The sequence below is a fragment of the Anabrus simplex genome, chromosome 2, assembly GCF_040414725.1.
Source record: "Anabrus simplex isolate iqAnaSimp1 chromosome 2, ASM4041472v1, whole genome shotgun sequence".
Classification (NCBI taxonomy): Eukaryota; Metazoa; Arthropoda; class Insecta; order Orthoptera; family Tettigoniidae; genus Anabrus; species Anabrus simplex.
The window spans coordinates 199,676,261-199,703,791 of record NC_090266.1 but is presented as its reverse complement, the minus strand read 5'-3'; the positions used below and the strand labels follow the sequence as shown (position 1 = coordinate 199,703,791).

General features: G+C 38.9%; 1 protein-coding gene across 1 annotated transcript in view; it reads left to right on the top strand.

The window, feature by feature from the left end:
• The window catches only part of LOC136864007 (vacuolar protein sorting-associated protein 4), a 212,515-nt gene that overhangs the window by 150,200 nt on the left and 34,784 nt on the right, over positions 1-27,531 (top strand). The window contains exons 6-8 of the mRNA XM_067140502.2: positions 539-806; positions 23,248-23,461; positions 23,635-23,863. Of these exons, the coding sequence (XP_066996603.2) occupies positions 539-806; positions 23,248-23,461; positions 23,635-23,863 (711 nt within the window). The remainder of the gene's footprint in view (positions 1-538; positions 807-23,247; positions 23,462-23,634; positions 23,864-27,531) is intronic.

The window sequence follows — 27,531 nt, the reverse complement described above, 5'->3', positions numbered from 1 at the left end:
ATAACAGGGAATGGCTGCATAAGGAATGGCATTACTAGCATCGCTCATACCTCCGTCACTTTCACATTGTCAAAGCCAAGGATAAGACAGACACACACACCGGGCAAGTTGGCCGTGCGGTTAGAGTCACGCAGCTTTGAGCTTGCATCCGGGAGATAGTGGGTTCAAATCCTACTGTCAGCAGCCCTGAAGATGGTTTTCCGTGATTTCCCATTTTCACACCAGGCTGTACCTTAATTAAGGCCACGGCTGCTTCCTTCCCACTCCTAGGCCTTCCCTATCCCATTATTGCCATAAGACCTATCTGTGTCAGTGCGACGTAAAGCAAAAAAGAAAAAAAAAAAAGATGGACAGATCAATGAAAGTAACAAAATTGCTCTAGCTTATACCAGAAGACTTAGTGTACTGCGAACACAAGGTCCCGCCAGCAAAGGCCATTGTGGTAGATAACTAATGTAATAGAGGAAAGGATTTAATTTTATCTTGGTTTGTTTTCAATTTTATCATGTAATGTTAACTTATTATTTTTTCTTTCTAGCCACCTGGTACTGGAAAATCGTATCTAGCCAAGGCAGTGGCCACAGAAGCCAACAATTCAACTTTCCTCTCTGTGTCATCTTCCGATTTAGTTTCAAAGTGGCTTGGAGAGTCTGAAAAACTTGTGAGAAATCTCTTTGAATTAGCTAGACAGCATAAACCGAGCATAATATTCATTGATGAAGTAGATTCCCTCTGTTCGTCACGGTCTGATAATGAATCTGAAACTGCACGTCGGATCAAAACAGAATTCCTCGTTCAGATGCAAGGTAAGAGAAGAATGGATATATTTGATATCACTAAAACCTTTACAATCACCCATGATTGTCACTGTAAAATTTTAAGAATTTTTGTAATATTTAATCTTTCGAACCCTTTTTCCTTTTCAGTTTATACCAATAATCTACACCAGTTCACAGAATTGAATCTACAAGTATGCTTACCTTGTAATCTTTCATTTTTTTAGAAGTACATAAATCCCTTGTATATTTTCCTGCAAAGGTTACACATTTTTTGCTCTATCATTCCCAATATAAGTAAGCCCAAAATATTTTGTTTCTTATGGAACTCATTAAATTGTTGAATTTAAACTCATTAGACCATAGTGCCATACAATCTTGAATTTTGTGTCTTGTCGAGTCGTCAACAGTGATACATGTTCTTTTGATTGAGCATTGTTATGTAGAAGAGAGCATCATCATTTCCTCTTATCTAGATGATATGGGTCCTCTCAACTTCAATCTTCTGCCATTCCTCATCTAATACAATGCTCCAGTTTGGTCCTAATGCTTTGTACCATTGTAATCTAGACCTTCTACGCCTCTTTTTTTTTTTTTTTTTTTTTTTTTTTCATTTATATATAATTTACTTTAGCATTATTTTTTCACTCATTTAATATCTCCAAACCATCTGGACCTTTTTTTCTCTATTTCTCTTCATTTTATCATTAAACTTTCCCTCTTTTTGCTTTCCCATATATATTCATATGTTACTCTTTCTCCTATCTTCTGTATCATACTTCTATGATATTTCTACATATATGAAACAGATGGAGAACTGCAACTTATTGTGTAAGAACACTTGAATAGAGTACACATACAAGGAAGACAAGGGTTCAAAATTTTCAGCTGCAGCCTTCATTAGTGGAAGATACACGTAGTAGTTACTTTTGTAAGTAGACACTGTTTTGAGGTAAAGGGAGGGGGCAGATAGGCAAGATAAGAGAATAGAAAAAAAGAGCAGTTATATAATGTTAAGGCCAGATGTTTCCCAAGATCTAAGCACCAGTTTATATCCAACTTGGGAATCTCTAAGGGCAATAGGGTGGGAAGATGGAGGTGAATGTTTAAGAAATTTTAACTGTTTAGGAGCCGATGACCTAGATGTTAGGCCCCTTTAAACAACATACAACAAGCATCATCAACTTCATAATCATCATCATCAATTTTAACTGTGAAACAGTCATCAGATGTGGTTTGATTGTGCTGATTGTGAGTGGGTATAGGGAGATCCATATTATGGGTTTTGCAGATACTGCAATGCCTGCATATTCATTTGACTTGAGTGTTGGTAGTTAAGCCAACATAGATAGTTGGCCAGAGTCTGCATTAAAGCTGGTAGACGATGTTGGATGAAGTGTAGCATGACTATCTTGTATGGTGGAAGGCTTGTTGGAGAAGATACTGGTGAAAATAGTGCTAGGTACACAGGAAATATTTACATTTCAATTACACACTTTGAGGGGTTGTAGGAGGGACCGAGTAGGTAACTAATAGGAACCCCTGTCTGTAAACATACAGTTTCCCTCGTCACAAGTAAAACCACACTCTGCATGGGCGTCCCGTGCCTGCTCCACCAGTGAAGAGAATGGAGTACGTTCATTGTTGTTGCAATGCTTCTGCTTCTATTTTTTTAAATGGCTCGATGTGGTGACTATCTACTTTGATACAAATATTGTACCTGCCTTGTCATGTTCTGGTACATTCGCTCACAAACACTCGTTAGTCGAACATCCACCATTGCCTTAACCTGCGCGGGCAGATCTCTGTGTGACTTCACTGGGGTCTTGTAAATCCAAGACTTCATTTGGCCCCACAAGAATTATGTAAGTACTCTGCTGCTTTCATTCATGCAGCAGATGTGGGACATTCAAACACATGGTGGTGTTTTGTTTATAGTGGAGAAATTGTATCTTTCTGGACATGGGTTCCTATTTAAAATGTTGTCTATTCAGTTCCTACTTAAAGTCATTGAAGTGTGTAAGAGGAATTTAGGTACATCCTGTATGTAGATGACAGGTCTTACAGTGGTTGTGTTCACTGGGGAAAGACCCAGAAGAAGGTGGGTGTTGGTGTGGTTCATAGTGAGTGTGTATGTTTTTAAGGTTAGGCAGGAGCAGGAATGTGATATAGGGCTTCCTGGAAGATCTCCGGTATGGAGTGAGGATGAGAGAAGATTGAATGCTTGTTTTAAAGTGTGATTGATTTTGTGCAGACCAGGATGATGCATGGTTATGAAGGGTATTGAGTTAGGTTGGTTGGGGAGTCTAGGGACAGAGTTCATGGCTCGGAAAATCTGGCGGTCAGTCATTTGTGGTAGGGTAACCCATAACACTAAAGGTCTTCTTTGGAATGCGTGAAGAAGGGGTGAAGAAATATGGCAAGACTGAATGGTAGATATCGTTTCATATGATATTGGTGAAAACTGTTGTGGAGATACTGCTGATGGTTGGTGGGTTTGATGTCGTGAAGTATAGACTCTGCCATCCTGGAGGTGGTGGTCAACATTAAGGAAAGTGAGAGAAGTGGAGGAGATCTGCCAAGTGAAATGGATGCTGTAATCAGAGTTGAGTAGGGTTTTGTTTCACTTGACTGGAAACAATGGTATATATAAGTTTTTCCAGTCTGACAAAATACGAAATATAACACAACACTATAACATACACGTAAGAAATATATTAGTAGCAGAATGATGTATTTCATTCTACAAGAACATCAGAATCTGTCAAATCACTTTTAGCTGTGCGTATATACGAGGGGGGGATCAAATATAGACAGGATTTTATTTTTTATTTAAATTCATTTATTGAAAAACATAAGGCAATTACAATTTATTTTTCCACATAGTTTCCTGCTTTGGAAATGCATTTGTCCCAGTTTATCAGCAACTTTTTTATTTAAAAAGATAAGGGTAGGATTTTCCACCTGTTCAATACCATAAAAAATGTTAAATAATTAAAACGTCACATTTTTATTGTCATTTTTAGGTACCGGTTTCGGCATTGTATATGCCATCATCAGCCTAGGATGAAGTAACAAGGACATTCAGCTAGTTACATTAGAATATTTATAATATATGTATATACAAACATAAACCTTCTAAAATACCTTGTAATTTACAATTGCATTATATCATAAAACATTTGGATAGTTGAAAAACAAATACCTCCTAAATACCTCGTTATAAAGTTCTAGAAAAGACATAAAATGTTCTATATACAGTTCTGTACATTTCTATCTCCTGGCATTGTTAAATGCTTGTAACTGTGCATAAAATTAACAGTAGCACCAAGTATCATATAAAATCTCCTTTTTTAATTATATCTAAACAGTTGTTAAAAATAGACTATTGACCTTCAAACGAAATATAAAACTTTTTAAACATTCTGTCATGAGAGATCTTAAACAAGCATACACTATCAGCTAATTTTGTTGTAGAATATTGATATACAATATAAATGGGTGGAAGACCATTTTGTTGCCCAATATTTGTATTTTAAAAAAAAAACAGTTCCTCATGGGTTATAATCAGTGAGCCATCATATATTGGTTGGATTGTTTAGTATCGAATTAAAAACTTTAATGGCATATATCTTGCATGGATTTTACTGAAATAGCTTGACTTAGTAGTGTGTACAATAGTTTTAAACCTGTATTTCAGTATTATATTCAATAATGTGAGGTGAACTTGAGGCCATAAGTTGACAGGCGAGGTTTCGTAAAAAAAACTGTTTTTAGGCAGATAAACGTAACTCTGGAAAGATCTTGAATCAAACGGACCTCAAGCACCACGTTCACAGGTGAGGATTTAAATCTAAGAATTTCATTTTTGTCCGTATTGAACTGAGAATGGAAGATAGGAAACTTAAAAGGGTCCACCTTTTCAAAAGTATTGAAAAGGTGGACCCTTTTAAGTTTCCTATCTTCCACAAGTGAGGAGTTAAAGAGGAGCTTTTTTATGCCTTCATCATAAAGCAATCAATCAGTCCCTACTGATCTACATTTAAGGCAGTCGCCCTGGTGGCAGATTCCCCATCTGTTGTATTACTCGCCTTTTCTTAAAAGATTGCAAAGAAATTGGAAATTTATTGAACATCTCCCTTGGTAAGTTATTCCAATCCCTAACTCCCCTTCGTATATATGAATATTTGCCCCAGTTTGTCCTCTTGAATTCCAGCTTTATCTTCATATTGTGATCTTCCCTACTTTTAAAGACACCACTCAAACTTATTCATCTACTGATGTAATTTCCACGCCATCTCTCCACTGACAGCTCAGAACATACCAATTATTGCAAATAATCAGCTTCATTTTCCGTATCAAATTCTAATCACAGAGACTTACAATAACTGAAAATCTTCCACCTTTTTGATACTTTTTATTTGCTTTTTAGCAAATTATTAATTATAAATGGTACATGTTTCGTTCTCACTTGAGAACATCTTCAGCTGTTGTTAAGCTTAGGTGAATCGCTAAGTTTCTGAATACATTATTTTCAGGCACATTGTTCTTCTTAAAGACTATTTGAATATAAATTAAATTAAAATGATAAAACAATGTGGGGGTTAATGGGTTGATGAAATGAGACAGGATAGCTGAAGGCAGGATAAGGTATAGAAGAGAAAACCTATTGGTATTCAAAGAAAAGGAAAAGAACCAATACAGAACAAGTGTCAGTAAAGTGGTGTTGGCGCAGTGGGAAGACGTTAAGGTAAATAGCAACATGAGAGATACACAGAGGCGGGTGGAGGGCTGGAATGTCAGAAAATACAAACAGAGTAAGAAAGAAGTTGTTGCTAGCTAATATTGACCAAATGATGCAATCGCGAGTACCTTCACAAGTTACAAAAGTGACAAGTGAATTGCATGTGAATGTGTGATAAGAATGGCGAACAGAAAATGTGGTTTGGAAATAGTGGTGCAAGTTACAGAAGGAATAAAAACTGTGACAATGATGTAATGAAGTAAATGTCTGGTCACAGAGATGTCAAAATTGGTGAGAATACACCAGGTTCTCACAGTGAGAAGATGCGAGATTACTGTTGAAGAAATAAAATGGGTCAAAAAGCGAAATTATAAAGGAATGGAGAGGGTAGGCATAAAGGATAATAGTATATAGAACAATACAGATATGGACAGAAAACAGAAAAACCAGAGAAAACAGGAAAAGATGACCAGAAAATCAGGTAGGTAAGTAAGTAAGTTCAGGTAAGAAAGTTATCACAAGCAAAATGTTCTCTAGATGTAGGAAACAAATGGAGGGCAACAATTTACTGTGTAAGCGCATGTGGATAGAGTACACAAAAAGGAAAGACATGGGCTTGGAGTATAGAATAAGAATGGTAGCAGTCGGTTGACAGCTAAATGCTGTTGTAAGGAAAGAGGGGATAGGCAAAACAAGAGCATGGAAAAAAGGAGCAGTTATCCAGCATCTAACAATATTTAATTGACACTGCCCTTATATGTTTTTTAACTTTCTTTGTCACAAGGCAGGTCCCAACTGCATATGTCCCCTCCTTTGAAGCTCGTTTGTGCATACGGCTCCTTCCATCAAGTAAATTCATAACGTAACATTTGTCACCTCATTTTGAGTACCCTCGTGTCATTGCTCCCACGTATTTGTGTCAGCAGACAGTCTCGCTACTTTCATGTTGTTTGTTACTTCCAGCTTATGAATAAGATAACCTGAGTCCATCCAGCTTTCACTCAAGTACAATAAAGTTGGTCTTTAAACAGACTGATGTAAAGATAGTTTTGTCCAAGAGCTCACTATTTCATACGGAATACCATTGGTCACAATTGTGAGCTCGCTGCGTCGGTTTTACTAAACTTTGATTCAATTTCATTAAGTATACTACGATTTGGATTGAGACAGAGGAATGAAAGAGGTGGTCAGCTACTTGAATTCTGCACTGATCATAATTTAGTCCTTGCTAATGCTTGGTTCAAACATCACAAATGACCGCTGTATACGTGGACAAGACTGGAAGGTATCAAGGTATTCATTATGATTAGGCAGAGATTCACATACCAGGTGTTGGATTGCAAAACTTTCTCAGGAGTAGACGTGGACTCTGACCACAACTTATTCGTCATGAAATGCCATCTGAAGTTGAAGAAATTGAAGATAGGAAGGAATGCAAGGAGATGGGATCTAGACTAATTGAAAGAAAAGAGTGTGAGGAATTGCTTTAAGGAACATATTGCACAAGGACTAAATGGAAAAGGCAGAAGGAAACACAATAGAGGAAGAACGGACAGTCTTGAAGAACGAGGTCTCTAGGGCTGCTGAAGAAATGTTAGGAAGAAAGGAAAGATCAACTAAGAATCAGTGGAGAAACTACATCTGATTGATGAACGACGAAAATACAAGAATGAAGAGCATAGAAAAGAATACAGGCTAATCGCCTGAATAGAAAGTGCAGGACAGCTAAGGAACAATGGCTAAAGGAGAAATGCCAGGATGTTGAAGGTTGTATGGTCCCAAGAAAGGTAGATGCTGCATACAGGAAAGTCAAGGAAACGTTAGGAGAAAGGAAAACTATGTGTATGAATAATAAGAGCTCAGATGGAAAACCGCTCCTAAAGAAAGAAGACAAGGCAGAAAGATGGCAGAAACATATCCAACAGTTGTATCAAGGTAAAGACACAGGTGATAAGGTTCTGGAACAAGAAGAGGCTGTTGGTGCTAATGAAATGGGAGACCCAATTTTGAGGTCAGAATTTGACAGAGCTTTGAGAGACCTAAGTAGGAACAAGGCACCTGGAATTGATGACATTCTCCCTGAATTATTGACTGCCTTAAGAGAAACTAGCATGGCGAGGTTATTCCATTTAATGTGTAAGGTGTATGAGACAGGAGAAGTGCCATCCGATTTTCAGCAGAATGTTGTTATACCTATTTGCAAGAAAGCCAGTGCTGACAGGTGTGAAAACTACTGCACCATTAGTTTAGTATCTCATGCCTGCAAAATTTTAACAGTTATCATTTACAGAAGAATGGAAAGACAAGTTGAAGCTGAGTTGGGAGAAGATCAGTTTGGCTTCAGAAGAAATGTAGGAACACATGAAGCAATCCTGACTTTACGTCTAAACTTGGAAGATCGAATTAGGAAAGACAAGCCCACATACATGGCATTCGTAGATCCAGAAAAGGCATTTGATAATTTTGATTGGACCAAGCTATTTGAGATTCTGAAGGTGATTGGGATCAGATACCGAGAACGAAGATTTATCTGCAATCTGTATAAAAATCAGTCTGCAGTGATAAGAATCGAGGGCCTTGAAAAAGAAGCAGCAATCCAGAAAGGCCTGAGGCAAGGTTGTAGTTTGTCCCCCTCCTTTTTAATGTTTATATAGAACAGGCAGTAAAGGAAATCAAAGAGGAATTTGAGAAGGTAATCGCAGTCCAAAGAGAGGAAGTCAAAATCCTGAGATTTGCTGCTGATATTGTTATTTTATCTGAGACTGCAGTAGATCTGGAGGAATTGTTGAATGGTATGGACAGAGTCTTGGGTAGGGAGAACAAGATGAAAATAAGTAAGTCCAAAACAAAAGTAATGGAGTGCAGTTTATTATTATTATTATTATTATTATTATTATTATTATTATTATTATTATTATTGTATGATGTGTACATGACAATCAAAATATACATATTTACAAGTTGGTGACAGCATCAGGACACTCACTTTTATATTTTAATGCCCAAATTTCCAAATTTTTTATCCACGTAATCACTTTCAGTGTTACTTCATAGAATTCATAGAATGCATGTAGGGGGCACTTTAGTACTTTGTGCTTGATGGACAGCACTTGAGCACCAGTCACAGCAGAGAGAATATAACCATCCTCATAGATGTAAGGCTGTGCCAGTCCTACCAACACAACATCAAATCCTGTTCAGAGTTGACCAGACAACGTGGGGCAAACTGAAGCCAGCCAGTTTTATGCTGGGTTTGGAGATGTCACATAAGCCATGGGGAGACGACATCCTCTACTCTTCTCTCCAGGCATTCCTGGAATTGAACCGAGGACTGGCCAGGTCCAAAGCTGTCTTCCACGCTGGTTTCTTGATTTCATCCTAGTTGTAGTGTGCGGCTGTGAGCTTGCATCCGGGAGATAGTAGGTTCGAATCCCACTATCGGCAGCCCTGAAAATGGTTTTCCGTGGTTTCCCATTTTCACACCAGGCAAATGCTGGGGCTGTACCTTAATCAAGGCCACGGCCGCTTCCTTCCAACTCCTAGGCCTTTCGCATCCCATCGTCGCCATAAGACCTATCTGTGTCGGTGCGACGTAAAGCCCCTAGCAAAAAATAAAATAAAAAAATAAATATATCTTGATGTATAAGAAGGCCCTCATTCTTCACTATTCTGCACCATAAGCTGGTAAGTGCTTGTTGTTTTCTTGCATGAGGGGGAGAGATATTACAAAGGACAGGCAACCATTGCACTGGAGTTGAGTACAACGTGCTGGATACAATACGCATTGCCTGGCGAAGTTGGATATCAGTTAGGTTGCAGTGAGAGCTATTTAACCAAATTCCAGCATAGTACTCAGCTGCAGAGTACACCATGGCCAAGGCAGTATTTCGCAAGGTATTGGCGTCAGCTCCTTATGAAGTTCCAGCCAACTTGCACAGCAGGCTATTCCGGGTCTTAAGTTTGGCGACTTTTTTTACCATGTGACTTCGAAATGTCAGTGATCTGTCTAGGTATTTTGGAGTACTATTGTATTTCAAATATTGATTCCTGAACCATATCCCAGGTTGACAATTAGCTTCTAAGTTGTTGAGATGGAATGCAGCTACTTCTGTATTTGAAGGACTTTGTTGAAGTCTCCATTTCCTAAAGTATTCATCCATCACCTGTAGATCTTCAGACAGTATATCCTCCGCCTCCTTGAAATTAGGTCTCTGTACTGTTAGGTTTATATCATCAGCATAAATGAATTTCTGTGTTGTAGTTTCTGGAATATTATGGATGTACAAATTGAACAGTATAGGGGATAAAACTGAACCCTGCAGTAAGCCATTATTCAATTTGTGAAATCTACTCCTGAACTTTCCAGAGAATACCTGGAATAATCAGTTACTCAGTACATTACAAACTATCCACTGTACATTATACATTATCGATGAGAGTAATCACCTTAAGACAAGGTACAATCTTGATGAGCTTCAGGAGGAGCCCCTCTCCAGACGGTGTCATAGGCCACTGACAGATCAAGGAAGACAAACATTTTTAAATTTCTTCTCAGAACCAATCTCCAGATATGATGTTAAGGCAAGGAATTGGTCACTACAGTCTCGCTTGGGGCGGAACCCAGCTTGCTGTATTGGGATCAGGTGTTCAATTGCAGGAGATATCCTGTTCAGAATTAGCCTTTCCATTAGTTTATATGTAACACACAGTAGCAAAATTGGCCTGTAACTCTGGGTTAGAGAAGGATCCTTTCCTGACTCCAGTATCGAGATGATTTTGGTTCCCTCGAATACTGGGGGTACACGACCAGAGTACAGTATGCTGCTAAAAAAGGACACCAGCCAGCATACAGTTGCGGTGCCACAGTTCTTCAGTAGCTCTGGATATACACCATCAAATCCATCTGCTTTACCATTCTGGAGGGACTTTCTCTGGGGAAAATGGTAGAGAATAGATTGTATGAGGTTCAGCTTCTTGTTTTAACTGCTTGAGCTCAGTTCAAATTTTTCTGCTGTATTTCTTATCGCTCATGGGCCTGGATGAAGAGACAAGGTAGTTGGCAATGTTCTCTAAATTTATAAATGATTGTTTTCTTGTTGGCTTGTTTGACGAGTCTAATTTTTGGTAAGTGACCAAGCTTTCCGACTAGAGTAAACCTGAGCCATTCAACAGTTTTGTTCTACTTTTCTTTCCTGGCACAGTCCAAGGATGCCAGCAATTCAGTAGCCTTCTCATGACTGTTGTCTTATTCATACTCTTTGCATGTACGGCTAGTTTCCTCACTCCTCTCAGGTATGTAATTTTTACGGAATCCTCTCAGGATACTTCGCTTAGCAGCAGCTTTGATTAGCTTCACAAAACGATCGTAGTTCTCAGGAGATGTTTTTACCAAACTTATATTAGCATCAGTGTACATGGAGTACAGTTTCCAGTTAGCTTTCTGAAAATTCCACCAAACTTTAGGTGTTGGTCTGATTATTGGGATTTGCAGACTGATTTTGTAGATTATGGGCATGTGTTGGCGCCGTGGAAAATTGTTCAGTACTTGCCTTTGGGTTTGTGAAGATTGGGTCATTAGCCCATGTGACATAAAACACAAGTCTGGAGAATAATCATGATCCCATCGTGCTGAGTGGAATGTACCTTTGTCCTTGGCTTCATACACCAGTGTCAGGTTATTAATGTCTATCCATTGGAATAGTCTATCACCATTCTCATTACTTTTCTTATAACCCCATAATGTATGATGGCTGTTAAAGTCACCTAGGACAACAATATTTTTGGTGGGTTTTAGTTTGATAGGGCCTGGCCAATTTTCCATTAGTGGATTGTAGACATTCATGATAGTAATATTTTGAACCTTGATGGATGTGGTAAAGATATTATGGCTGGAGTCTGGTGGCAGAACTTCATAGTTGTCAATATTGTTCTTCGTATAGATGGCGATGCTATATTTAGGATAGTGAAGTCCGGTAGTTAGTTTGTACCCAGGTATTTTTTCCCCTGGTAATCGGGTGGTATTTCTCTTCACAATGAGTTTCCTGTAGCACCAGAATACCAACAGAATGATCCAGAAGTATCTTGGATAAGTATTCACTTTTGCCTCTACTTATACCCTCAATGTTTAGTTGACAGATGGTTAATTGAGGGCCTAGTTTCCATGTGTAGGATGCTGCGCCTTGAAAAGGGCTAACTCTTTGATTGTCATTGCCATAAGGTCGATGAGGACAGTACGGCGGCATCTAGTCTCTGTTGCTCGCTTAGCACCACCCGGGAGTCACGTGTAGGGCAATGTGAGGTTAAACTTACAGACGTGAGCAACTTCAACCCCCATGGAATGCAGTCGAATGGAGTCAGGTGATGCAGGATATACACTGACTGACAGAGCAAATGCAACACCAAAAAGGAGTGGTCAGAACTTTATGCCAATTGCAGGGTAGACTGACGTCACTGAGGTATGCTCATGATGTGAAATGCGCCGCTGTGCTGCGCACGAAGCGAACGATAAATGGGACACGGCGTTGGCGAATGGCCCACTTCGTACCGTGATTTCTCAGCCGACAGTCATTGTAGAACGTGTTGTCGTGTGCCACAGGACACGTGTATAGCTAAGAATGCCAGGCTGCCGTCAACGGAGGCATTTCCAGCAGACAGACGACTTTACGAGGGGTATGGTGATCGGACTGAGAAGGGCAGGTTGGTCGCTTCGTCAAATCGCAGCCGATACCCATAGGGATGTGTCCACGGTGCAGCGCCTGTGGCGAAGATGGTTGGCGCAGGGACACGTGGCACGTGCGAGGGTCCAGGCGCAGCCCGAGTGACGTCAGCACGCGAGGATGGGCGCATCCGCCGCCAAGCGGTGGCAGCCCCGCACGCCACGTCAACCGCCATTCTTCAGCATGTGCAAGACACCCTGGCTGTTCCAATATCGACCAGAACAATTTCCCGTCGATTGGTTGAAGGAGGCCTGCACTCCCGGCGCCCGCTCAGAAGACTACCATTGACTCCACAGCATAGACGTGCACGCCTGGCATGGTGCCGGGCTAGAGCGACTTGGATGAGGGAATGGCGGAACGTCGTGTTCTCCGATGAGTCACGCTTCTGTTCTGTCAGTGATAGTCACCGCAGACGAGTGTGGCGTCGGCGTGGAGAAAGGTCAAATCCGGCAGTAACTGTGGAGCGCCCTACCGCTAGACAACGCGGCATCATGGTTTGGGGCGCTATTGCGTATGATTCCACGTCACCTCTAGTGCGTATTCAAGGCACGTTAAATGCCCACCGCTACGTGCAGCATGTGCTGCGGCCGGTGGCACTCCCGTACCTTCAGGGGCTGCCCAATGCTCTGTTTCAGCAGGATAATGCCCGCCCACACACTGCTCGCATCACCCAACGGGCTCTACGAGGTGTACAGATGCTTCCGTGGCCAGCGTACTCTCCGGATCTCTCACCAATCGAACACGTGTGGGATCTCATTGGACGCCGTTTGCAAACTCTGCCCCATCCTCGTACGGACGACCAACTGTGGCAAATGGTTGACAGAGAATAGAGAACCATCCCTCAGGACACCATCCGCACTCTTATTGACTCTGTACCTCGACGTGTTTCTGCGTGCATCGCCGCTCGCGGTGGTCCTACATCCTACTGAGTCGATGCCGTGCGCATTGTGTAACCTGCATATCGGTTTGAAATAAACATCAATTATTCATCCGTGCCGTCTCTGTTTTTTCCCCAACTTTCATCCCTTTCGAACCACTCCTCCTTGGTGTTGCATTGTCACTGTCAGTCAGTGTATTACATTCGGAAATACAACTCGTAACATATGCTAGTTATCAGCTGGTGATTTGCCACGCTTTCAACAACACAGCTTTATTCAGAAGGAGCGGCTTCTGCCAAATACAGTAGAGACAATACGCGACACTGCCGGATTTAGCCTTGTTAAAATGGGAGACAATTCGCAGGTGGCGCTCCTAGTGGCGTGACCTGAAAATTCACGCTAAATTCAAATATAAATGGAAATGTATATACGGAAATGGATAAATAAATTACGTCTAGAAAGAAAGTGTTGCTAAAATATTAACTTCACAGTTGCTAAAGCAATTCAGGATACATGAATGAAGAATTATTTAACAGGTTATTATTTAAAGACTGAAATTAGACACATAATCAAGATGTGAAATGGACTTCTGTGAAAGGGCTTGATCTTTCATTTATGCATTACTTTTTCAGCTTTATCATACCTTTCACGGCTATATTTGTCTTTTTTCTCATTTAAAAGCATTGTACATCACATTAGGACACTTGTCAATAAAAATATCGGCACATTCCTTAGACACATGATTCAGTGAATTTACATTTAAGAGCTGGACAATTTTCCTTTTAACTTCAAGCCTACTAACAGAAAGAAAAATCTATAAATTTAGCTGCAAAAACATTCAAAATTTCCCTATAAGCAATACTTGCCATTACATTAGGGTAAAGCAAATTTGAATCATCATCACATATCTTAAATCACCCATATTTTCTTCAGTGCTTGACAATGCATTATGGCATTCCAAATGGGGTAACTTGGAGCACAGCCAGCCACACACATATGCATATGCATTTTCCTGAATTAAATATAAACCCACAGATCACACCTACAACAACACATCAGTATTGAAGGTTAACTGCTGCACTAATACAATAAAGTAAGCTTATTATATTTTAAGCCAGTTAAAATATGCGCAGGTCAGAAGTGTAGGAAGTGGGCCTTCTATAAAAATATCTTTGTAACTGGAAGAATATATATATGCAAACACAGTATTTACATTTTCTTGTCATGAGGGAAACGGAAGAAAGACCGCGAATCGTTTTGCACTTTATAGTTATTGCAGCCAAATGCAGCACATATCTTTCCACTCACATTGACAGGAGATATAAAGGAATGACACATGCTACTATTTACTTCTGTCAACTTAATGCAAACACATAAATAACCCCAAAAACTTCACAAACAAATACACGTGCTTTTATGACAGAATCAGTAACTCTCAGGTCACTCCGCTAGACAGAGCTCTAATCGCTGTCCCTCGATATCTCGCAGAGTGTCGCATATTGTCTCTACTGTATTTGCTTCTGCTACACATACACCAGCTGGCAATATATCAGAGACCATCTCCAGAAACCATTTGGGAATAGCTACACACAGTCTGGACTCCATAGTCAGGAATGGAACTATTTTTAAAAGGTACAAAAAGACGGGACCTCGAATGCTCTGTCTCCATTGCAGTGCATGGCTGACGAGATGGCAGTGGAGATGACGTCGCTTGGAATAACGAAACGCCGGTAGCGGATAAGTTAGCGGTGCAAGACAATTAAAATGAAAGTAGTGATCAGGTTTACTGTGTGGTAGGCCTTGATTTATTGATTTATTTTGTATCAGTATTGCATAATATGATAATACGATAACCTTATCCCTTTTCTCTACTGGGTCGAGTATGAAGCGAGACGAATCTTCATAGCGAGTTTTAACGACCGTATGCCAGAGCCATCTACAATTAAAGCCGGAAAGTACGCTTGGCAACGCTGTATGTATTTGTCAAGTGGAGGCCGAGAGAAAAGGGGTTGTGTCTGACTTTGAATTGACTTCATATTCAGCGCATGGTTATGATAAATGCACACACTGCGAAAAATGATGCTAAGAAACACACACATCAAGAAATGCATTCACTAAGGTTAGAAATACACATTTTACATGCATAAAAACAAAAACCCTTAAAGAACAGTACTCACAAGCTCAGTATCTATGGAGTGTTGACAGCTTCCTCTGTTTACTGATTTCATCATCACTGCTGGCATAACTCTTGTTCTTAATCTGCTTTCTATAATTATTCAACATGACATTGGAAAATGTAGACAATAAACAATCTATCAGACTATTATTGTTATGCCCACAGTTACCATGTTCAAACCAGAACTGTTGATTTTCATCTCTCCCTAAAGCAGCTCTGGATAGAGAGAAGAGAATTGTGATTTCCACAATCCAGGTAGTCTTCCTTGTAGTCTTCAGATACCAACAAGGTAAACATTCCTGTCACTGTTACACAGACACACGCAACACAATCTGATGGCACTACTAACCCACTTCTGAAGTTCTTCAAAATAGGGGTCATCTGTTTCATTACAATGCAGGAGACCTAAACATGTGTCACAGCGTATCCTTTTGGATATTGTCCTTACTGCATACCCAGAAATGTATATTACCCCTGACATCTCAAAATGCCCATCAAAAATGTCACACCGAGCTCGATAGCTGCAGTCGCTTAAGTGCGGCCAGTGTCCAGTATTCGGGTGATAGTAGGTTCGAACCCCACTGTCGGCAGCCCTGAAAATGGTTTTCCGTGGTTTCCCATTTTCACACCAGGCAAATGCTGGGGCTGTACCTTAATTAAGGCCACGGCCGCTTCCTTCCAACTCCTAGCCCTTCCCTGTCCCATCGTCGCCATAAGACCTATCTGTGTCGGTGCGACGTAAAGCAATTAGCAAAAATATCGCGTGATAAAAGTGAGTCGAACCTTCTTATCACTGCCGTATTGAGCCTAATATCACCTGTCTTGGTAGAATCAGACATTTCTTAACTGGCTACAGTCAAACTGCACTTTTCCATACCTAGATGAGTGCAAGGCCAGAACACTCTTAATTCTAATTTTCTTCTCGCTTTCTAGAACTAGAAGTGCAGTAACATTGTGGTTACAACCACTAAGCTGTCTGTACTGACCAAAACTTCTTTCCAGATTATCACTCTGAAACTTCTGTAACAGTAAATAATTTGGTTTCACAGTTTCAAATGAAAATTGGATAATTTTAACAGGACAGTTGTGGCATTTGCCAAAGCTCTTGAAGTGTCAGTTGTTAAATGACCATGAACCAAATTTAAATGACCCCAACTGCTTACCCACTCACAGAAATGTTGAAGAAATTGAATGCGGTTATCATCTAGTCCAGTAAAAGGCATTTGATTGTGGTCCCTCTTGCAAATTCCTTTAATGACACTTTTGACGTTTACAATACGCCACCACTTACTAATAATTTCTAAAAAATTTGCTGTTGCATTAGAATCTAGTTGACTGGCTTAAGCAGCTATGGTGGTCTCATGGAACAGATTATCAACAAGTAACGCTTTCTGCCTATCAAGATTGTTGGGATACACCGTTTTATAATTAAGTTTAAAAGCTGTAGAAATCAGGTTGGATGCATGACAGTGGTACACACAAAGGTTTCTTAAATCATTAAAGCACGCCTTATGGATAATCTGATCTACTTCAAAATCAGGAAAAATAAGTTTTGTCTCTGTCTTTCTGATTCAGCCAGTTATTTCTGATGTTCTTAAATATATGTATAGGATCAAACATGAGAAGTATCTGTAAATTCTTGTGTTGGGAATTTGGTACACAATATGGACTTTCACTTCCTAATATTGAACACATACTGCTAAACATGTGTGTTTGAGTCATCAGTCCATAGACTGGTTTGATGCAGCTTCCACGTCACCCTATCCTGTGCTAACCTTTTCATTTCTACGTAACTATTGCATCCTACATCTGCTCTAATCTGCTTGTCATATTCATACCTTGGTCTACCCCTACCGTTCTTACCACCTACACTTCCTTCAAAAACCAACTGAACAAGTCCTGGGTGTCTTAAGATGTGTCCTATCATTCTATCTCTTCTTCTCGTCAAATTTAGCCAAATCGATCTCCTCTCAACAATTCGATTCAGTATCTCTTCATTCGTGATTTGATCTATCAGTCTCACCTTCAACATTCTTCTGTAACACCACATTTCAAAAGCTTCTATTCTCTTTCTTTCTGAGCTAGTTATCGTCCATGTTTCACTTCCATACAATGCCACGCTCCACACAAAAGTCTTCAAAAACATCTTTCTGATTCCGATATCAATGTTTGAAGTGAGCAAATTTCTTTTCTTAAGAAAGCTCTTCCTTGCTTGTGTTAGTCTGCATTTTATGTCCTCCTTACTTCTGCCATTGTTAGTTATTTTACTACTGAAGTAACAATATTCATCTACTTCCTTTAAGACTTAATTTCCTAATCTAATGTTTCCTACATCACCTGCCTTCATTCTACTGCACGCCATTACTTTTGTTTTGGACTCATTTATTTTCATCTGGTACTCCTTACCCAAGACTTCATCCATACCATTCAGCAACTTCTCGAGATCTTCTGCAGTCTCAGATAAAATAACAATATCATCGGCAAATCTCAAGGTTTTGATTTTCTCTCCTTGGACTGTTATTCCCTTTCCAAATTTCTCTTTGATTTCCTTTACTGCCTGTTCTATGTAAACATTGAAAAGGAGAGGGGACAAACTGCAGCCTTGCCTCACTCCTTTCTGGATTGCTGCTTCTTTTTCAAAGCTCCTCAATTCTTATCACTGCAATTAATTAATTGAAGGAACAAGAATCCACCTGATCGATACTTTCACTTTTATTTAGCCTTAGGCTATTTCAATATACATTAGATTAAAAGTTCAGAACATGTTTCGAATGCATTGCATTCATCATCAGCTGCTTACATTTGGCAAAAGTAAAATTAGCTAAGAACAGTCTAACAATTTTTTTAAAACCTTAAAAACAAGTGTTAGTCGTGCATGTGTGAATGGATGTGGTGGGGGGGATGCATTGAAGGCAATTGTTAGTCAAACTATAACTTATTATTAAAAATCTTAATGTTAAAAACACTGATGGACTAAAATATAATTCACTATAAGTCTTGTGAATTTTCCGTAAGTTCGTTGATTACTGAAGAACTTGTATGCACTATGTGAAGTATTTCTGTTGAACTGTTGGTAAAAATGTTTCCTTAAGAAGGCATCTGGTGTTTTCACGTCTCTTGTCTCCTGTTGGGTGGAGAGGTGTGGCTTGTTTCGAATATGAAGTTCGCTATATGTAGTTTGAATTGAAAAAAGTTGGATCGTCTGTATCACGACCCTTGCCTTGCGTGTTTGTTTGATTGTTTGTTTGTGGATTCTTGTTCCTTCAATTAATTAATTGGATCATATAGTCGATACGGATATGAAGTGGATAGTATGCAACTCTTATCACTGCAGACTGATTTTTATACAGATTGTAGACAATTCTTCGTTGTCAGTATCTGATCCCTATCATCTTCAAAATCATAAATAGCTTGGTCCAATCAACATTATCGAATGCCTTTTCTAGATCTATGAATGCCATGTACGTGGGCTTGTCCTCCTTGATTCGATCCTCTAAGATCAGACGTAAAGTCAGGATTGCTTCATGTGTTCCTACATTTCTTCTGAAGCCAAATTGATCTTCTCCCAACTCAGCTTCAACTTGTTTCTCCATTCTTCTGTAAATAATACGTATTAAAATTTTGCAGGCATGAGATACTAAACTAATGGTGCGGTAGTTTTCACACCTGTCAGCACCGGCTTTCTTGGTAATAGGTATAACAACATTCTGCCAAAAATCGGATGGGACTTCTCCCGTCTCATACATCTTGCACAGTAAATGAAATAACCTTGCCATGCTGGTTTCTTCTAAGGCAGTCAGTAATTCAGAGGGAATGTCATCAATTCCAGGTGCCTTGTTCCTATTTAGGTCACGCACAGCTCTGTCAAACTCTGACCTCAAAATTGGGTCTCCCAAAGGATCCAAATGCAGAATGCACCTTGAAAGCTTGTATTGTTCTTGCTTCTTGTAAAGGGCTATTCTTGGCTTGACCAATGAGTACTCCGTTCTTGTACTCAAGAGAGGGATTCACATAAATTTCATCAAGACTTAAAACTACATATTTTTCAATGTCTGATAAATTCCTTGTCACTCGGTAAAGAAAGTTTGTTTTCCTTTTCCGAATTAGGTGACGCTTGTAAATTTACTGCTAATTTTTCAACGTACTTAGGGTGTGGTAGTATCAGTATACCACTCTCACACAGAGAACAATAAGCAGCATGAGACTGACAGTTCAACATGAAGGCAAGAATCAGTGCACTTTTTGAGTAACTCTTCTTCCTTTTAGCACAAAGTTCAAATTGTTCCCTTAAAAAAAAAGGGTTAGGTGAGAAGTCTGTGCCTTCACTGCTAACCTCACAAAACTCTATGAGCTTGTCAAGCATTTTAAGAACATTACTTTGTACACATTCAACACTAACGCTACTAGCAGTGGCTCCGGTATAATTTAATAAATACTCATTTAGCTGCGACCACTTGGAGATTTTACCATCAGCTAAACATTTAATATCTTTGTCTGACACCTGATAACTATTAACATATACAGTCACATTCATATCCTGGTGAATTTTGAGTAAATTACTTCCATTTGGCAAATCATCGAGATTTAATCTGTTTATGCAAAGAAATTCATTACAGATACTGATCTGCCATACTGACATGTCAATTTTGGTATAAAGAATGGATTTTAAATGATTAAAGTCAGATATTAAGTCATCTTGAAGCTTTGATTCCTCCAAATCTGTTTCTCTCTTGTTTACCCTACTCTCAATTTCCAGTCTCCTATCCTCAGGATCTTTTCTTTTCACACTCTTTAATGACAAATATTTGGACAAATTTGGGAAAATAGTTGGGCATGCATTAGAAAGAAGCTCATTAGTTTTAGGTGGTTGTATAGTTATATTGCCTTTACTATCACTAAATGTTTCCCCTTTTGAAAAACTATCATCTGTGAAACGTTTTATACACACGACTGATTCCTTCCCAGGTTCCCAATTATCGCGCTTAACTTGACAAATCCATTTTTGTTGTAATTCCTCATCTGAAGGAAACCTAAATGAGGTAACATAACCGTCCTTTTTGATGTCATTTTTGCTACGACACATAGGAATACAACATTTTCTGGGCATCTGCAAATACATGAAACGTGTTATTAATAACCCAAATTCAGGCACGCCTTCACGTATTTCGATAATAGGTTCTACGCATGTTACTCAGTCACCTACCTTGTTACATATACTCGAACATATCCATGAAAAATACAAATAAACACAACACGAAGTTCACTACACATTAACATACACAGATAGTTCCCGCGCTTTCGCCTTGGCCTCAACTGGACATTGCCAAACTTACATGACTCTGGCTTGTAAAATGTAGACGGCTCTGCCGTATGCCCTACCTGATGTCGACCTCATTGGAGGAATTAATGAGATGAACTGAATGATGTGATATGAGCAACTAAAACGGATTATATTTACTTTGTATGTAGGCCTAAAGGTCGTGTTCACCATTTATTGAGTTTTTACATTTAGAAATACTGCCTTCCAACGAAAATAGCCAGTATAACTCATATACGTTCATAGGTTTTTTTAAAGAACAGTGTAGAATGGTTACATGTATATTTTATAGCTCTTGATAGCCTAGAAGTCATGCACAAAATTTGAGGTTATCGCACATTGGACCCTCCTTTACTTTTTTTGGCTGTAAAACTGGAGAAAAAAGGGGTCTAATACGTGAGTAAATACGGTACTACAGTCTCAGAATACACATCCTAAACACTTGAAATGATTCACCTGTTCCAGTTTTATATTCCTGACCTGACAATCATTTAAGAAAAGGCTAGGAAAACAACAGATAGGGAATCTGCCACCTGGGCGGCTGCCCTAAATGTACATCAGTAGTGGTTGATTGATTGATTGATTGATTGATTGATTGATTGATTGATTGATTGATTGATTGATTGATTGATTGATTGATTGATTGATTGATTGATTGATTGATTGATTGATCAGTCCTCTTAGCTTTCTTCTCTACTGACATCACTTCAGTCTTTGAAATGTTAATTTTCATTTCATTCTCACTGCATCTCTTTTCAAGCTTCAAGATATTAGATTGCAGGCTTTCAACACAGTCTGTCATTAAGGAAACACTACGGAGATGAAAATATATTTTTACCTAATGCATGGATTTTCACAAAACTTTGTGGGAATGTCACCTACATGAAAGTAGAGATATCATGAACATTTCTTTCATATACAATTAATCGTTTTTCCAAAATATATTTTTTCTTTTGAAATTTGTAATTCCATTTCTTTCATGAAATTTAATTAATATGTTAATGTAAATTTGTAAATCTTTTAAAAGCACTACGTGTCGATTTTTCTGTACATAATTTATATAAGGAGATATATCGTACTAAATTTTGTGTAATTTTTACGTTCTAAAATTTTGGACTTAAAAATCCCTACTACTACAAAAAATTCTGCAATCAAAAATACCATACGCAGGTTTCTTAATATAGCTGTTATACACATACCATACAATTTGTTACATTTGGCAGAATATTATGGGAGAAAAAAGGGATTTAAATGTAAAATTACAGTTGGCAAACAAAGCATTATTACAGTTATAAATTTTTTGAATTTGGTGGAATAACTTTGTGACAAGAAAAAAGAAACTCAATCCTTTCAATTTCAGTCATAAAAAAAAATCACAAAAATGAACAAAATACAGATTTTAACTCCGGAGTGTCTCCTTAAGACAAAGTTGTCGGCATAGGTCAAAGTGCATAGTGTATTTCCACCTAACTGAATCCCTCCCTGCCATTTTATAGCTTTCAGTAAATTAACTATGAATACTATGAACAACAAAGTTGAAATATTACAGCCTTGTCCAAACTCTGTAACTACTTTGAACCAAGAACTTTGTACACCTAACATATTTTACCGTAGTACTGTCATATGCTTTCTCTAGATCTATGAAACATAAACACCAGTGTGTATTTCTCTTGTAACATTTTTCAGTTACTTGACACATACTGAAAATCTGATCCTGCAAGCTTCTCTTTGGTCTGAAACCACATTCGTTTTCATCCAGCTTACTCTCCACCATTGATCAACCCTCCTTTTGAAATTGCCTGTTAATACCCTGCTGTATGTACACTGCGCAACCATCTAGATGTAATTCTGAAGTGACCACTTCTATGGTAAGATAAAGTACATCTCCTGACCAATTGGTCAGTTGTAAATATGGAGGCTAAGACTCTGCATTTTTTGTACCTCTGTTAAAAAGCCATCTTGTGGTCAGATCTGTGCCATTTGGCCTTTAACCTGTGTAAGGTACTCGTGGTTGGGCATAAAAACTGTAGGTCCCTTGCCTTTTAAGATTAATGGGACTTAAAATCTTACTAGCTCTTGAATAAGTACTCATACTTCAGCTGACTGACTCCACTGGGAGCCACCTGAAAAGTAAGAGGAAATTAAAAATACATTCCACTAAGGAGGATCAAACTTCAAGCTTCCGAATCTGGAAATTAAAGCATTAATTGATAAACCACTGCAGCTTATGACCATTTTAAAGGAAGAAAATATCTGTTTGTATTTGAATCCTGCAGTGCATTTCACTATTGTACTTTTATTCTGAATGTTATGACCAGGAGTGTTGTTGAAATTACTGATGATTATTGTAGTCTCTCTTTAGTTTTATAGCTTGTTTATTTTCTACCCCTTTCATTTTTTTCTTGAAATGTTCTCTTTACGCTTTGAAAGCTCCTGTTAAGTTCTGTGTCTAAATCAGATTAAGCAATTCTATCAATTCAATATTTAACAGCTATTTTGGTAATTTGAACAAAAATACCCTACAGAAGCCATCATGAACGATATCTTCAAACGTGCTTGTGTATCTTGATATTCGTATATATTGTGGAGGACAAGAATGAGCAGTTACTTCTGTTTTATATCTATATTTATTATCAACAGGAGTTGGAAAAGACAGTGATGGTATATTGGTTTTGGGGGCCACAAATATTCCATGGGTGTTGGATGCTGCCATTCGTAGGCGATTTGAGAAGCGAATTTATATTCCATTGCCTGAAGAGCATGCCAGACTACTGATGTTCAAATCACATCTTGGGAACACCCCACACACACTTACAGAAGAAGATCTTAGAGAACTAGCTAAGAAAACAGAAGGGTAAGGTTCCTTTTTATTTTATCATAGACATTTTGATGAGAATTGTGGACTTTTGTAAAGTTTTATTGTTGTAAATTTTGCTAAAATTTCATCTATTAATAATCCTGACCATAATAATACATAGTATTGACTAGGCAGATCATCCATCTCTCTATTTACTCTATTTACTCCAGGTTTTCTGGTGCTGACATTAGCATTGTCGTGCGTGATGCCCTCATGCAGCCAGTTCGCAAGGTTCAGATGGCTACTCACTTCAGGCGGGTTCAGGGTCCTTCTCGCTCTGATCCAAATGTTATAATAGATGATTTGTTGACTCCATGTTCACCCGGCCATCCTGGAGCTCTTGAAATGACATGGGTAGATGTACCCGGTGATAAGCTATTAGAACCAGCTGTTACAATGGTGAGTATTATAAAAGAATCTTTCATGCCTTACTTTGTTTCAAAGAAACTGGTTTTACTTTGCATACTGAGATCTGAATTGAAAAGGCTCTGAAGGATCTAAGCAGAAACAAAGCTCCTGGAAGTGATTACATTCCATCAGAGCTGCTGGTGGCATAGGGAAAAACAGAAATGTCTTGGCTATTTTGCTTAATATGTAAGATGCACGAGACAGGCCAAGTACCCACTGAATTTAAGGAGAATGTAATTATTCCGATACCTAAGGAAGCAGGAACCAACAACAACTATTAGCCTTGTATTTAATGCATGTAAAATAATTTTGAGGGTTATTTATAAAAGTAAGGAAAGAAATTGAAATTGACAAAGAATTGAGGGGAGACCGGTTTGGTTTTGGGAAGAATTTAGGAATTTGTAAGGTAATCGTAATCTTACAGTTGATATTAGAAAAGCAAATAAGAAAGAACAAGGCCATGTTTCTGGAATTTGTAGATTTAGAAGAGGCTTTTAAAAATGTAGACAGCTTATCGAATTCTTAATAGGATTGGATTTTTTTACAGTTTCCTTTACATCGCACCGGCAACTCACAGGTCATATGACGACAGTGGGATAGGAAAGGGCTAGGAGAGGGAAGGAAGCGGCTGTGGCCTTAATTAGGGTACAGACCCCGCATTTGCCTTATGTGAAAATGGGAAACCACAGGAAACCATGTTTGCGGCTGCCAACAGTGGGGTTTGAACCCACTGCCTCCCGATCATAAGCCGACAGCTATATAATCCAAACTGCTCAGCCACTCGCTCAGTGATTGGAACTAAGTACATGGAGCAAGGAGTCATTTACATCATCATCATCATCATCATCCCATGTCCAGCTCCTGCCAGGTCAGGATGTTTATGGCACCTTTCAGTCTTTTTCTGTGCAGCCACCATTGTTTCTCCTTAACTGTATTCCAAACCAAGTTTCTTCTAATTATACTATTCTTGATAATTTTCAGTCACCTTAGTCTCGGACTCCCTCTTGACATACCTCCTTCTATGTGGGTCTCCATCATCCGCTTTGCCATCCTTCCCTCTTCCATCCGCGTAACATGTCCAAACCATCTATGTTCATCCCTCTCCATTCTGTCGAAAAATGTTTTCCACTCCAATTTCCTTCCTGATCTCCTCATTTCTTACTCTGTCCTTTCTTGGCTTTCCTACATCTTACAAATTTCATTTCATTAGCATGGATTTTATTCTCCTGTCTTTCTGTCAGTGTCCAGGTCTTTGCTGCATATGTCAGTATTGGGCAGTAGTACATTTTACACATCACCTCTTTACACTGCATTAGTACAGGTAGGGACCCTCTTTAGGGGCAGCCCTGCCCAGGGAGTAGTGCCCCTGCCTATGTGAGTCCCAGAGCACATTGACCTGGTGTGTAGCATCTGGTAAGGGTCCCAGGTCAGGGTTACAAGCGAAGACCTCAACAGAATCTACAGCGGAGAAGATGGACTTTGGAACGGGGGAGATTGTGGAAGAGGCATCCCAGTACTCAAGCAGTAGTATGAATACACTGTACAAATACACTGTTCATCAGCAGCATTTATTTCCCATGTTAAAGACAGCTGCAAGGGAGTGTGTTCTCCATGTAAGGGGTGGTCTGAATAATTGCCGGCAGTAGCTCTAAAATGCCTTTGGGAGTGGTGACCCCGCAGTAACAATAGCGTAAAATAAGTGATGGTAATTATCAGCCTCAGAAAATGTTAGGGTGTAGCCTGCTAAAAGTGATGCGCAGTTCTTGTGCCGGGGGAGCTGTGATAAGTGGGCAACCAGCATTTAATACTATGAAGGTGGGAATAATACATTTTATGACCCTGACATGAAAATCAGAAGCGTGATCGATTTTATGGGGAGGGAGAATGTTGCAATGATGGGACTGAGTGAGGTCAAGTGGAGGGGAAAGGGAGTGAGGAGGATGAGTAGAGGGTACACCCTATACTGGAGTGGAAGAGGTGTGGCAAAGAATGGAGTAGGAGTGATTGTTAACAACATCCTGGATGAAAATGTGGATAGGGTGGACTACGTTAGTGATAGAATAATCAGAGTATGGCTGAGGACGGAAGGAGGAGTGAAAAATTTCATCCAAGTTTATGTACCACAAACTGGAAACAGTGATGAAGAAAATATAGTAGAATTCTTGGAGACACTGGAGGAAGTAATCACCAATGTAGAAGGGATAGTCATGGGAGACCTCAATTGCAGGTTGGAAATGAATTGGTAAAGAAGAAGTGATTGGTCTGTTTGGATATGGAGAAAGAAACAGTGAGGGAGGTAAGTTGATTGATTTTTGTGAGAGAAATGGAATGATTGTGGGTAATACTTGGTTTAGAAAGAAGAATAGTAGAAAGATCACTAGAGATGGCTGGGATAAAAGGACAAAAACGGTTTTTGATTATTTTTTGTTTGAGAAAATAAATCGTAAACAGTTAGTGGATATTACAGCACTACCAGCTGAGGCATTTGATGGAGACCACAGAGTAGTGGTGGTAAAATTGTGAGAGTAAAAGAAATAAGGCAGAAGGAAATGAAAGTATGGAAATTGGAAAATAAAAGAACACAGGAGAAATTTCAGGAGGAATTAAAACAGCACATCCTTATACCAGAAATAGAAAGTGTAGAAGAAGAATTGACCAAATTTAAAACCATGTTCGTAAGCTGTGCACAGATGATTTGTGGCAGAACTTCTGCAAAAATTTGTAATGTCCAATAACAGACCATTTGTATTGGTATTGTAAATTTACTCATTCGGGACAAATATTTCGGGTTCCCAATGGGAATCAACATCTATATCAGAGAGTGAAGTGGTCAAATGAAAAGGTGAAGGAAATTGTTGAACAAAAGAAGAAAGCATGGCAAGAATGGAATAGATAGGAAAGAAGGAAGTAAGATTAAGTATCAGGAAATTAAAAGTAAGTTTAAAAAAGTGGTAAGTGAGGAAAAGAAAAAATGTTGAGAGAGATTCACACAAGAGTTGGTAAAGAATGTAAATGGTGGTAAAAGGATGTTGTATGGATTGATAAAAAAGGAAAGAAAAGAAAAAATCTACATAAAACAAGTGAAGGAAGAAATAGGAAATGTAAAAACAGACTCAGAGGAGATAAAGAGAATAGGTGAAAAGATAATTTCAATAAACTCCTGAATGTGAGAAATGATGTGGAAGAGCGTATAGTGGTGAATGAAGATGATCCAGAAATGGAGAGTGATACCGCAATGGCAGAGGTGGAAATGGCTGTTAAACAAATTAAAACAGGAAAAGCAGCTGGGATGCATGAAATAGGTGTGGAAATGATAAAGGCAGCATGACCTATTGGCCTACATTGGTTATAATAGGCTGCTAAGATGTATATGGAGGAAAAAAGCAAATACCTGATGATTGGTGTGAAGGTGTAATAATACCAGTATTTAAGAAAGATGACAGGATGGTATGTGACAATTATAGAGGAATTACACTGTCGTCACAAGTAGCCAAAATATTGGAGAAGATAATAGAAAGGAGGAAGAGCGGAAAGAAATTTAGAAGAAGAGCGGTATAGATTTCGACAGGACAGGTCAACGATAGACCCTATATTTATCTTGAGTTTACTGGTGGAAAAACAATGGGAATATGAGAAAGAGCTGGTGATATTCCTTGATC